Source organism: Abramis brama, assembly GCF_963993115.1.
Source record: "Abramis brama genome assembly, chromosome: 6".
Classification (NCBI taxonomy): Eukaryota; Metazoa; Chordata; class Actinopteri; order Cypriniformes; family Leuciscidae; genus Abramis; species Abramis brama.
In genome coordinates this window covers 25,625,744-25,639,526 of record NC_139968.1, presented here as the reverse complement: position 1 = coordinate 25,639,526, position 13,783 = coordinate 25,625,744, and the positions used below count along the sequence as shown (strand labels likewise).

At 32.6% G+C, this 13,783-nt stretch overlaps 2 protein-coding genes across 3 annotated transcripts in view; one reads left to right on the top strand and one right to left on the bottom strand.

Moving 5' to 3' along the window:
- mgat5 (alpha-1,6-mannosylglycoprotein 6-beta-N-acetylglucosaminyltransferase) overlaps positions 1-10,016 on the top strand; it is a 68,989-nt gene extending 58,973 nt beyond the window's left edge. Inside the window, exons 13-17 of the mRNA XM_084118051.1 lie at positions 3,277-3,423; positions 3,503-3,619; positions 5,089-5,163; positions 5,325-5,482; positions 6,708-10,016. Coding sequence (XP_083974177.1) covers positions 3,277-3,423; positions 3,503-3,619; positions 5,089-5,163; positions 5,325-5,482; positions 6,708-6,906 — 696 coding nt within the window. The 3' untranslated portion in view covers positions 6,907-10,016. The remainder of the gene's footprint in view (positions 1-3,276; positions 3,424-3,502; positions 3,620-5,088; positions 5,164-5,324; positions 5,483-6,707) is intronic.
- tmem163b (transmembrane protein 163b) overlaps positions 7,182-13,783 on the bottom strand; it is a 35,676-nt gene continuing 29,074 nt past the window's right edge. For both annotated transcript variants that reach the window (XM_084118053.1, XM_084118054.1), the window contains exon 8: positions 7,182-13,127. In XM_084118053.1, coding sequence (XP_083974179.1) covers positions 13,067-13,127 — 61 coding nt within the window. In that variant the 3' untranslated portion in view covers positions 7,182-13,066. The remainder of the gene's footprint in view (positions 13,128-13,783) is intronic.

Here is a 13,783-nt window from a genome sequence, read left to right as displayed (position 1 = left end):
GTGCACTTGCACAGGCGTTCATCACTGTGTGGCCAGTGCCACACTTAAAGATCAACCGCAAGAGAGGACGTGCTCACACTGCTGTTTCTCTGAAGTGTCTCTCGGCTTATTTTCCTCCGGCCTCAGCCCTTTTCCTCGCTTTGATCTACACTTTCCTGTTGTTTCAACTTCCATGTTAAGTGCCAAAGAGAGCGAGGCTGTGCTTCATTTACATCCAGTGAACAGGGAGAGGGAACTCGTCTGTGGTGCGACTAATTTACAAATAAACAAAATAACCCGGGAGAACCTCAGACATGCAAATAATCGCTGGAATCAGCCGACTGCTGCTTTACCACACATGATGAAGAAGACTCGTTTCTGTCTCGATCTTTCTCTGGCTCGGTTTTTTTTTTTTAAATGACTCTCTGCTGCCTCCTGTTGGTAAACTATAGAAGTTCAACAACAGAAATCTTCAATACCTTTTTTATACATAATAATAATAATAATTGTAATAATAATTTATTAATTTTATATAATCCAAATTATAAATAACAATGATGTATATTGTTAATATGATATCATAATTGTTATTATTTTGATTATATTACAATTTAATAAAATATGTAATGAGTATTTTGTAATACATATAATAGTAATAATATATCCATTATTAGTGTTTTAATATTATTAATATTACACATTATTATATTTAACATAATATATATTTAATGTATATTTAATGTTACTTTTTATTATTATTGTTACTTTAATACCAATAGTAATAGCTATTTAATAATAAAATACAAGTTAGTCATTTATAATACATATAAATAATTATAAAATATTAGTTTTTTGTATGTTTTGTATTTTGTAATTATAAAAAATATTAGTATTTTGTTGATATTAATAGTAATATTAAACTTCATATTTTATATATTTATTGCTTTTTTATTCATGTTATTTTGTTATTATTTATTATTTTAATAGTAATACCATATATTATTATTTTACATTACATTAGTATATATTTAATGTTATTTTTTTTTCAAATAAAGATAATTATGAACACTAAAGACTAACTGTATTTCTCATAATTATTTTTTTATTAGTAGAATTAGTGTTTTATTAATATTAATATTAATATTAAACTTCATATTTTATATATTTAGTATTTATTAATGTTGCTGTTGTTTATTATTATTATTATTATTATTATTATTATTATTATTGATAATTTTGATTAGATAACAATTTAATATCACTTTAATAAAAAAAAATTGTTAGTAATGTTCCAATACATATAATTAAAATAAATTCTGTTGTAATTAGTTTTTTTTATAAATATTTACAAAAATATATTATCAGAATTATTATTATTTATTTTTTTTAATATATATATATATTTTTTTATTACTTTATTATTCTTACTAATATTGATGAGCACAGCAAATAAAATAAATATATATATATATATATATATATATATAATTTATATTACAAATAAATAATTACAATGTTGTATTAAATAATTAAAATAATATTTGTTATAATTTGTGTTTTATTCATATTAAAAGTACATTATTATTATTTTATATATTTAATGCTATTTTTGTTCAAGTAAAGCTAACTCTGAATGCTTAGACTAACTGTAATTTTAGAAGTAAAACAAAATATTTGCAGTCCTTTAAAGCTGTTTTATGAAGTAAATGAGGTTAAACTAACATTATTCATAAATTAAATGCTTGCATGAATGGTGCATTAGGGGTTAATTTGATCGGTCAACACGAGCGTGTGAAGCAGCACAATTCCGCCATTGTGTGTCCGGTGAAGCGCCACACTTCCACACACACACGCACACACATTATTGTGTAAGTCTGGATGGGCCGCACCGCCTCTGCTCGCCGCATGGGAACATTTGCTTAAGTCATCTAGCTGAACACAACACTATTACACAGGGATTGTGTATCAAAGAGAAGGCAAGATTCCTGTCCTCACTGGTGGCTTCATTACAGCTGGCGTTTTCAGGTTATGATGGGTTTTAAAGCGACTGTTCAAATGAGTTTATTGCTGGGAGATTTGCTTTGCCCTCATTGGCTCTGGGAATCAGCTGTCAAGTTTCCATCACCGGATGGTTCGTTTGATGTTTCCCTCGTCAAGCTTGTTTAAAGTGTCTCAGAAGTCCCAGAATTCCCTCTCAAGTATCAACTCAATACATCTATCTGTCCAAAAACAGCCCTGCTCATGCTGAGATGAGAAAACCAAGCAGCTTTCATTCGGTCAGGCTTGAATTTCACCGCAATTACCACATAAACACATTTTCATCTTCAAGAGTGTGTAAATGTGTTTGTTAGTGGTGTTTTCTAATCTAGCATCGCTATTATTATCGCTCATATTTGCGCTTATGGATTCAAACAAATCAATGTTAAATTTAGGTATCAAAAGAAATGTTCATGAATGTTAAATCTTTGAACAGAAAAAGGATGTATATGCAATATCAGTGTATGTTTGACATAATGTATAATACATTCTATATTAATAATATAATAATAGTTTAATATAGGACTGCGTTTACATATTCAACATCATGTTTCAGTCCTCAGAAGTGGAAGTGAATTCTTTGTTGAATATAAATACAATATCAATATATTTATATATTTTTTACATTATAATGAATGGTATATTAATCTATTAATAATTATACTATATCAGTATATTTATATATAATGCAATATCAATAATATTCAAGTATTTTTACGTTATTAATATGATAATAATATAATATATTAATATGATAATAATAATATTCATTTAACATAAGCTTGGACTTATCATTAATATTGATAATTTTCATTATATGACCATTTAATAACTAATTAATAGTAATTGGTAATTTTATTTTTATTGATAGTAATTAGTAATTTTAAGTATAACATATGTGTGTGTGTATATATATATATATATATATATTGTATTGGTAATGATTTTCTTAATTTTATATTAATAATATGATAATTTAATATAGGTTTGAGATATATTTGTGTGTTAAACATCTCATTAATTACATTTTTCAGTCCTAAGAAGTGAATTTTTTGTTACATAATATAAATACAATATCAATATATTTATATATTTTTACGTTATGAATATTAAATTGTATATTGGCATTAAACATCACATGAATTGCACGTTTCAGTCCTCAGAAGTCAAAGTGAATTCTTTGTTACTTTAATTCATGTAATATTTATTATGTAAAATAACAATGTTTTAAATGACTAGACTTCTCTGTTTCTTCTCCAGCTTTTTGTCGGGCTTTCCTTTCCGTACGAAGGCCCCGCCCCTCTGGAGGCCATAGCCAATGGCTGCGCTTTCCTGAACCCAAGGTTCGACCCGTCTAAAAGCAGCAAAAACACAGATTTCTTCAAGGGCAAACCCACGCTCAGAGAGGTACTTCATTCTTCTTCATTACTCATTTTTGCTGTTCGCCATCGGTCGTGTTTGACGTCCGTTTGACCTTTGACCCCAGCTGACCTCCCAGCACCCCTATGCTGAGGTGTACATCGGACGGCCACACGTCTGGACCGTCAACATAGATGATCCTGCAGAGGTGGAGAGCGCCATTAAAGCGATCCTCAGTCAGAAGGTACATCCACACATGCACTTTCTGGTATTTTTTATGTCTAAAAATGCACAAACGGTCCCAGATAAGAGCTTATTCTTACCGAAATCCAACGTTCAGCAGAGAATCACCTCACGGCTAAACTTCATTTAGGCTTGAGCTAAATTTACATATTAAACATCACATAAAATACATGTTTTAGTCCTTACAAGTGAATATAATATAATATAATATAATATAATATAATATAATATAAAATTGTCGATTACTATTACATTATGAATGATAAATTAAGCATTAATATTGAAATAATAATATAATATAGGCTTAAGCTAAATGTACATATTCAACATCACATAAATTCAACATGCTTCAGTCCTCAGAAGTGAACGTGAATATAATATAATTTGTATTATAAATTTAAGGAATACAAGCATAATATCAATTAATATTTTGTGAATCGTGAATAATAAATTATGTATTAATATAATAATAATTTAATATATTTCTGTAATATAAATAACGCATTATAATAATAGTAATAATAATAAAAATATATAATATCAATATATTATTTTTGTTTCAGTCCTCAGAAGTGAACTTGAATAATATAATATAATATAAAAAATATTGATTATTAAAAATATATATCAATATTTTAATATTTTGTTTTACATTACAAATAATACATTATATTGATATTATAGTAGTTTAATAGTGTTTTACATGTGTTAATATAAAGAATTTATATAATATATTGTAATATCTAAAAAATAATGTTTATTATAAATACAAGGAATATAAATATAATGTCAATATATTACTTTTGAATACATTGAATAACAAGATATGTATTAATATTGAAATGTTTCAGTACTAGAAATGATCGGGAATATAATATAATACGATATAATATAATATAATATAATATCATATAATATAATAAATGAAAATAATAATGTTTATTATATTCCTTATAAGTATATCAATATTTTTTTATTTTTTTTTTACAGTACAAATAATAAATTATTTTTAATATAATTATAATAATATAATGTAATATAATCTTTTACATATCTTATATAATATAATGCATTATAATAGGAATACAATTTTATTTTTTTACATTAATAATAAATTCTATATTAATATATTGTATTAATCATTAAAAAAAAAAACGTAAAGCTAATTATGATAATTTCAGACTACACCCTATTTCTAAATACTTTGAATTTGTTGAATAAAAAATATTATTTACTTCATTCATGAGCCATTTCCTCACTGAGGTCACCCTTTAAAGGATTATCAATTGAGTTTTTGTCAATTTCGTCGACATTTTTCAGCAAATTAGCCAGTTTTTTTTTTTAAGCACAATTTACTTTATTTGTTAATCATTTCTTCTGTTCATGAGATCAGAAATGTCAGTTATGTCATATTTAGCTCACTTCTGAGGGCAGTAATGCCAACACATTACATCTGCTGTTTTTCTTCAGATCGAGCCGTATCTGCCGTACGAGTTCACCTGTGAGGGGATGTTACAGCGCGTCAACGCTTTCATCGAGAACCAGGTACCTTTGACTGAATCTTAGTGGAAATATAAGGTGTGTGTGTGTTCGCGTGAGAGTGTGATCTGCTCCACTTCATCTGAAAACACACGGGATGACATTAGACTTGACATGCCTGTGACTGTGGTGTAAAGAACTCACGCTCGATCGGTGTCTGTGTGCAGGACTTCTGTCACGGTCAGGTGATGTGGCCTCCTCTGAGCACCTTGCAGGTGAAGCTGGCTCCGGCAGGGAAATCCTGCAAACAGATGTGTCAGGAAGAGCAGCTGATCTGTGAGCCCTCCTTCTTCCAGCATCTCAATAAAGACAAGGATCTGGCCAGGTACACACACACACACCCCGCAGTTCTCCATCCAGACAGCAGAGGGCAGTGTTGCATTTCACAGGGCTTTTATTGACTGTCTGCTTTACGATTACAATTCAGAATCCGTTTATTTGCTCCCGCTGAGGTTTGTGGGATTTGCTCAGAATTTGCATCAGATTTTGACTCTTTTTCTAAACAACTTGGGTGTCATTATAAAAACCTCATATTTCTTTAGAATATTAATTCAATTCCTGGAAAGGAATTTTATATTATTTAATCCTGTGCATATTACTATATTTTTCTTATTTTTTAAATTAATGTGTAAGATTATAATTGTTTTAATGCGCAGAATTTATTTTTATTTTATTATTTTATAATGGAAATTTATTTAAATATATATTACATAAGAATATTTATATTTATGCGCACACACACAAATGTGTATGTATATGTATGTGTGTGTGTGTGTGTATGTATGTATATATATATATATATATAATATATGTTTTATAATACATTAAAATATTTATTATATTTTAATATTTATATATAAATATTATTTATTAGATAGTTATTTTAATTTAGTTTGTCTTTATTCTTCATGAATGTGATTTATTTATATTTCATTATAAATATGTATTAGATGCTATTAGAATCTAATACATATTTATATTTCATTATAAATATGTATTAGATTATATATATATATATATATATATATATATATATATATATATATATATGTATATATAATATTATTATTATTATTATTATTATTCATTTTATTTATATTATATACTTTTAAACATTTAATATAAATATAATTATTATTAGATGCATATTTACTTTGTTTTCCTTCATTTTCCATGAATATTTTTTATATTTTAAATATGTATTTTAATGTTCTTAATATACATATTTATTATATATTTAAATTATGAATATTTTCATATTTAATTATAAATATGATATGCATATTTTTATTATATTTTTATTTATTTCGCATTAATTAAAAAATGATAATATCATAGTTCTGTAAGACCTTCAGATAGCACTATGTTATTACTATGGCACATAAAAACATGGTATTGCCACATACAATGTCCAAAAAAAACATGGAATAATCTTGCTGCACGTCTAAAACACCACGCCGTTACCATGGCGTCTGGCTAAAAACCATGGCACTGTACTTATTTGCGTTTCATATCTTCAAACGTTCTCTCTCTCCATTTCTTGCTGGCAGGTATGGAGTGGAGTGTAAGACGGTGGAGTCCGCCAGTGATATCGTAGTCCCCGCCTACAGTGAATCAGCGCGGCATTGCGTGTTCCAGACCGACTTGCTGCTGTTCAGCTGCGCCGGGGCTCATCAGTCCCTCACGCGCATCTGTCCCTGCAGAGACTACATGAAAGGCCAGGTGGCGCTGTGCAAGGACTGCTTATAACACACACACTTCGGCAATCCCGTACGACCAACCAGGCGGTGTTCGAAACCCGCCGTACTGGACAGGACCGGACTGTTACATAGTGCAATGCGGACAGTGCCAGTGTTTTAATGTGCGGTGATGCGAATAAAGAAATCGGAGTAATTCAACTCTTGTTTCATTCCTATACACGAGCGAACGGAGACGTCTGGAAGTGAAACGCTGGAGTGCGGCAGCTCTCGGCTAAGAGGAAACGATCTCGCCGAAATAGCGACGGATGGAGAGAGGAGAAACCCTTTTTTTTTTTTTTGCTGGATTTATTTTTTGCGCAAACTTGAGCAAGTTTCTGCCTGACATACTTGAAGCGGAGTGCAGGGAATCAGAACTCTACACTGCCACCTGCAGGCATGGAGGAAACACTGTAGTGACACTTATTACCCCGGTTTATCGATCTACTGTTTTTCTTTTACGTTCTGTTTTTCTTCTCTCTCTGAAAAACTTACTTTCATCATTGGACCAAGTTTCCTAGTCTGACGACTGACTCTTTGACCGAACTTCACTCTTTTGAAGACTGACACTTGCAGTGTGTGTGCGTGTGTTTGTGTGTTGCGAGAACGGTTGTTGTTTTAAAGTCATGGGGAAGCGGACTTGTGAAGAAACTTCCCCAGTTTAACACTGTAACGGACACTCCACTTACTGGCTCTGTGAAATGACGCGTTCACATGTAAATAACAGGCGCTGAGACGTACCGCTATATTCTGCATGGTAGTTTATTTCCTGTGATGCAAACGGCAACTTGTAACAGCACATGCTAACACTGGGAGTTTCCAGTGTTGGTCACTATCCACGGTAAATATCGCAGTACTGCACCAGAGAACTGCCAGGTAAGATATTTTAGTGACACACACACATCGTAAACCAGCCAGTATAAATTAGAACACAAACCGGTTGACCGAACTAACTGTTAAAGGCACACTATGTAAGATTTTTGGATCAAAATATCCAGAAACCACTAGAACAATGTTATATATTTAGTTGATTTGTGTACTTACATTATCCCAAATGTTTCCAAGAATGTTTAAATCCAGAGAAATAAGCAGTTTTAACCAGGACAAGGACCGTGTCCGTGCGTCGCTTATCAATGACATCATACCCGCGTTACCCTCGATTTCCGCTTTTATTTTGTAGAAACCATAGAAACACCAAAGAAGCTTTAATATGTTTTATTAGACGGGTGAGCAACTGTTTGGATACATTAATCGACAGAAAACGAATCATTGTTATACAGCTCAACACAGTTAGTCTTATTGTTTAAATCTCGTTTTCTTGATTTACCGCGAGTACCATGTTTACCATGCCTAATATCGATCTAGCTCACTGCATAATAAAAGCTCCACTGCTCTCAAGCTGTGTCGCGCTCGTCTCTCATTAGCAATCGCTCCAGCGGCCTCGTAACGTTAATAAATCCATGAAGATGATTCCGCCAAATCGAGGCGTCATCAAGCCACGCCTTTGTTTTGAATAAACGACCTCTAGTGGCGAAAAATTACATAGTGTGCCTTTAAGGAAGTTAGTAGATTGAGTTTGACTAAATTGGGTCACTTTTTGCTAAGGAGTTGCATGCCAAAAAGTGGCTCAGTTTACCCCAAATATATGTGGATAAAGTAAATACCCAGATATTTCTATAAAATTTTATCTTAATTTGTATAAAGAAAAATATATCTGTATAAAAGCTAAGTGTACATTACTTGGATAGAATACGTTTCTCTTCTTCTTCTTTTTTACTTGTGTGTTAAAAACAGATTGGCCACCTAGGTTTTTATTTGTTATTTTATTTTAAAATGTCTATATTCTTGAATTTGCCTGAAAAAAAAAACACATCAAAATTATTACTTATTTGTGTTTTGGAATGAAAATGCACTATAGCGAAGATTTGACACCAGATATTACAACACACTGTAAAACTGTTTTAAAGTTTGTTTTTTAATTTATTTTGTATACAGATCTTTATCTCTGCCTGTTGATTTTTATGTGACTATTTATAGAAGAGAAAATTCTTTATAGAGGGAAATATTATTTATCAGACTAATTTAAATGTAAGCGCATATGCTTGTCCAGAGTCTGTCGCAAAAGAGCTAAATTATTTTTTTCTATTCATTAAGATTTGTTTTAAAAAATCATTGAAAACCATAAAACATAAAGCTGTTAAATTGTAGGCTACTTAACGTTATATAAAAATAGTACAGCAAAGCATATCATAATTCCCTTTATTGTCGATACTCTGGACAAACATTGCGAACAAAGTTTAATTGCAAAAGCCAGCAAAAACCTCATTTGATGTTTTTATCCAATGTATGATTTCTGTAAACATTTGCACATATGTAAATATAGATGGGTCTCTTCTAGTTTTCCACTCTAACTTATACGATAGATTTACGTTTGCGTTTCTGCTCTTTGTCGAAATCTACACGTTTGTATGTAAAACGATGGTCTTCAGCCAAGAACGATGGTCTGTTTCCTCTCGTTACATGATGTGCCTTCTGATGGTTACTAGAACTGTCTGGTTTGTTTTCTTTTATGAAATAAAAAGCGTTGAAGGCGGAATGCTAGTTAGCTAAAAGCCGAAATAGTAGTTGAATAGCTGAAGTAGAGTCGGCATTTAGTATAAAATAGTTTTGCCAAACGTTTGGTGGTTGTTGACACGCAAAATCACGCAATCAAACAAATATATCTTGTTGACTAAATTTGGTTTACAGTATGAAGGATGCCACCGTTTCAAAAGTGTTTGTACAGCTTAGCTGTAGCTATGGTCTTCATATTAATGACCGTCTCAAACGTTTTAAGATATTAGATTAGTTTATTGAAAATGGCCAGTAATTCTTACCTGCATGTGTATTGGAAAAAATTGGAATGAAACCCAAATAATGAATGGAACCAATTTTTTTATTTTTTTTTACAATCGTTCTGGTTTACTTTGCTGTTAATAATAGTCACTTTTATTTTGTTTTAACCTGAAATGCATTCACACATCAGACTAATTGTTATTAAATTGTGTGTGTGGGGTGGGTGTGGGGGGTGATGGAAGATTTAAAGACATTCAAAAAATAAACTGATCGTTTGTTTTTCATTGATTGAGGAATCAGTAGGATATATCTTTATTTTTCAAATAAACTTTTTTTCTGTGACAACAGACATTTCTGTGTAAATATACATACTCCACAGCAACATAGTTATATATACATTCATATTTCACATGACATTCGGATTCCACGACGCCCCGGCGTGGATTAACATCGGCTTTTGCCTGCATTTGTTCGAGTGATGTGAATTCAGTCTTAAACCAAATAATGGCCCCAATCTCGGCTCATTATTTGTGGGTCTCTGTTTTAAGTCCCCGGCACACTTCTACGTGTGGTTTTAGAAACTGTGCAAAGGAAAAAAGTCCCATTTGCTGGGGCGTGTGCTTGTGCCTAGTACCTCTGACAAGGGCTCAAGGTATTTAAAATGTCAATAAAGAACAGGGCGGTAAATTCGACTACACACCTGAAGAAGAAAAACAACGCAAGTCAAACAGTTCTCCAAAAGCACAAATGTTAAAGCAGAAATGTGCTTTTCACCTACAATCCAACTACTAACTGCCACTGTATAGCACATACCTAATCTGACTGGCTGTAACGGCACTGTTTACATCCATCTGCTCCGCAGAGCTACGATATATTTGCTAATTGCTACATAAAATGCTTAGAAACTTGGCTTGTCCCAAATACACATTTAAATAGCCAAATTTCAAGGCAAAACAGTCTATGTAATACTTCAGAACTTCTAAGTTCACATCATGAAGGGTCAAGTTTTAAGGCTTTGTTACTGTGAGTAACGTAACGTTAAACGCGTTTGTGCGCCATTTAATAATTACAAGTTTCACCAAAAGCTAAATGCGAGGCTGGATTAAGCTTTAGCAACTGAACCGCACAGAACTTTACCGTTTCAATGGAGTGCGAAAGATGAAATAACAATATTCTAGCAAATGAAGCGTTTCAAAAACGGCACGTTTTTATTCTAATGACAGCATGTTTTGCTGTTGATTTGTAGACTAGTGCTCTTTAAGTAGCCTATTGAAAGTTTCTTCATGTATTATGTTTTGACATTGACGAGTATGTTACAATAGATATTAAAGTATTAGATATGAAAATGCCCTGTTGAGTTATAGTAGCCTATAAGGGATCTCCCAGTCACGTGACCCCTAGCCGCGTGTCAGCCATTTTGACGGAATACTTCGCACCTACATACATGAGAATGCGGATTATCACGTTTTATGGCTGCGAATTGATTAAAATAATGAATAATGGTCACTGTATTAATTATCTTGAGCCTGCTGAAATGTTCCTATACATATATTTTCTTTCCAACTGTGCAATCTGAATAAAAATAGGCTAAATATATTTATCCACTAAGCAGCTCATCTTCCCATTAACAGTTTTTTTTTTCCTCTTTCTGACATTTCATACCTGTTGGGTTTACATTTTTTAATTGACTATAAAAAAAGATTGCTTGTGTGTGCTGGTGTTTATTCCAGTCTTTTAAAATAGTTGAATGAATGAATGCTCGCGAGGTGCCTGTAACGATGTTAAATAAGCTAGGCTTATAATGTACACAGGGTAGAGGAGAATTACAGTCAACTACTTTGAATAGCATAGCATTTTGGGCGTAAACAGTGAAAAGATTGACACTGAAAAATGACACAGAATGATACATTTAATATTTAATCCAAATAAATAAATGTTCCTGGTTAGCTCTGATGTTATTCATTTGTTCTCACACACTTCAGCGTCGCGGTCACTGGTTTAGACGAACACTGACACGATTATTAGCGCACCGTCAGCTAACTCTTCACGTCATCTCATCACAAAAAGAAATATACAAGAGGAAGATAAAGGAATTAGGAATCATAGATCCATATGAAGCACCACAAGTTATTTTTACAGGCATTTAATGTGTAGAAAAACTTCCTGACATTGAGTTCGGTGACATTTACAGCTATTCACTTCTCATCACGTTACACCGGAGCTTCATTAAAAGCATACAAAAGCTTAGCAGGCTATCGGTATCACAGCATCGCTCGGGCATGATAGAGATGAATATTTCGCGACGAGCTGTATTATCACCAGCGGTTTAGCATTTTCTATTCCGTCAAGATGGCTGCTCCAAATGGCGTGACGCCACGCGGGACGTCCCTATACATAAGTTCATGTAGAGACGATCAGATGGCACGTTTTAACAAGAAAAAACTAAACAAATTTTAAGTTTTAACAACATGAAGGAAAAACTCTGAGCCATTTTTAATATCTACAAAAATGTAATTTCACAACCTCTTTAAATTTATTAATTTGACATTTTAGCTAAATTATTTTGGCACAACTTCAATTTGTGCACTTTCAGAATGATTTACACTTCTTTTTGTATCATATGTTTGGCTTTTCTATTGTGAAATTTGATTGAAATCTAAGTTTGAATGTAAAAGTAAAAAAAAAAAAAAATTGAAATTGTATGTTAGACAACTAATGATTCCTTGTTTATTTTGTGTCTATTTATTTAGTTCACTGAATGTGAAATTTTTACAGGTTTTCACAGATGTGACAAACCTTACAGTTTTACTAAAGATGAAAACTAAAAACTAAGTCTTCAAAACAAGACTAAAAACGAGCTAAAATAAATACTTAAAACAAACTAATCAAAAAAGACAATCTATGTTAAGTTTACCTGATAAAACTCTCCCTCTCCCTATAACCTGATTGTTTAAAGATGTTAAAAAAAAAATCCTTTTTGATAATCTGCGCAAATCATACCTAAAATAAGTCTCGCCCCAAGGCGATTACGAATACCCATAAATCCTTTTCAGAGACGTTTAACTGAATGTGATTTAATCTGGGTTTTAAATATCAAATTGGTTGCCACATTCTGAGTCGTCTTGTTTCAGCTCCACGGCTCACTGCCAGCTCGAACAATACAATAATACACATTTTATATTTGTAATTGTCAGTTTTCCCTTTCAGATCCATATTTACAGGGGGAGTTTGTGGTTGCGTTTGCCCTGAGGCAAGGAAAAATGTGTGTGTGTGTTGTGTTTTCCCACAAAATCTCCACAAGAGTGTTTATGTGTGTTGAGTTGTCCAGACTCAGAATCCTACTCGAAGCGCTCGTAATTTCTCGTCTGCCTGACGCGTGGGACCATGTCCTTTAACAACCTGATGAAGAAAGAGGAAGAAATGCATAAGTTCACTCATTTTCATGTCAGACCAGAAACAAACGTAGTAAGTTTAGAGGTCAGAGCCATGGCCTGGTGATTAGCGTATACGCATATTGCAATATTAAAGGGATACTTCACCGATTAGCATTAAGCTTTGTATCAGTAGAAACCCGGTGGTATTTTCGAATGACCGTGCTTCCCTCCCTCATGTCCCGCTGAGACGAGAGATTTCTGTATTGTGTGTCTGGAAAAAAAACTCAGATGACGCAAAAATTGTCATTTAGCGTCATTGGAGGCTTTTTTGTCCAGAGGCGAGAGACTACAGCCAGTAGGAGGAGCTCGTCCCGCATGTCTTCAACCCGCCCATAGGGGGATCTGACGATAAAACGGCGTCTTTTCAGTTTCGAGTCGACTAGTGGCCTAGCTGTATCATTTCTTCCGATACTGCCCTCTGTAACCGGTAGGCGTGGCTTGGGAGTGGCCTCGTAGGGCAGCGAAGCAAGTGCATTCTGGGAGTTTTTGTCTTTCATCCACATGGGCCAAAAATACATTTTCTGGCTTTTCTCAGTCTAGAAGGCACCGACTTCTAAAATAATTTCACATTTCTACTACATAAATTACCCAATTTAAACACGCATTCATCTTTCCAGCGGT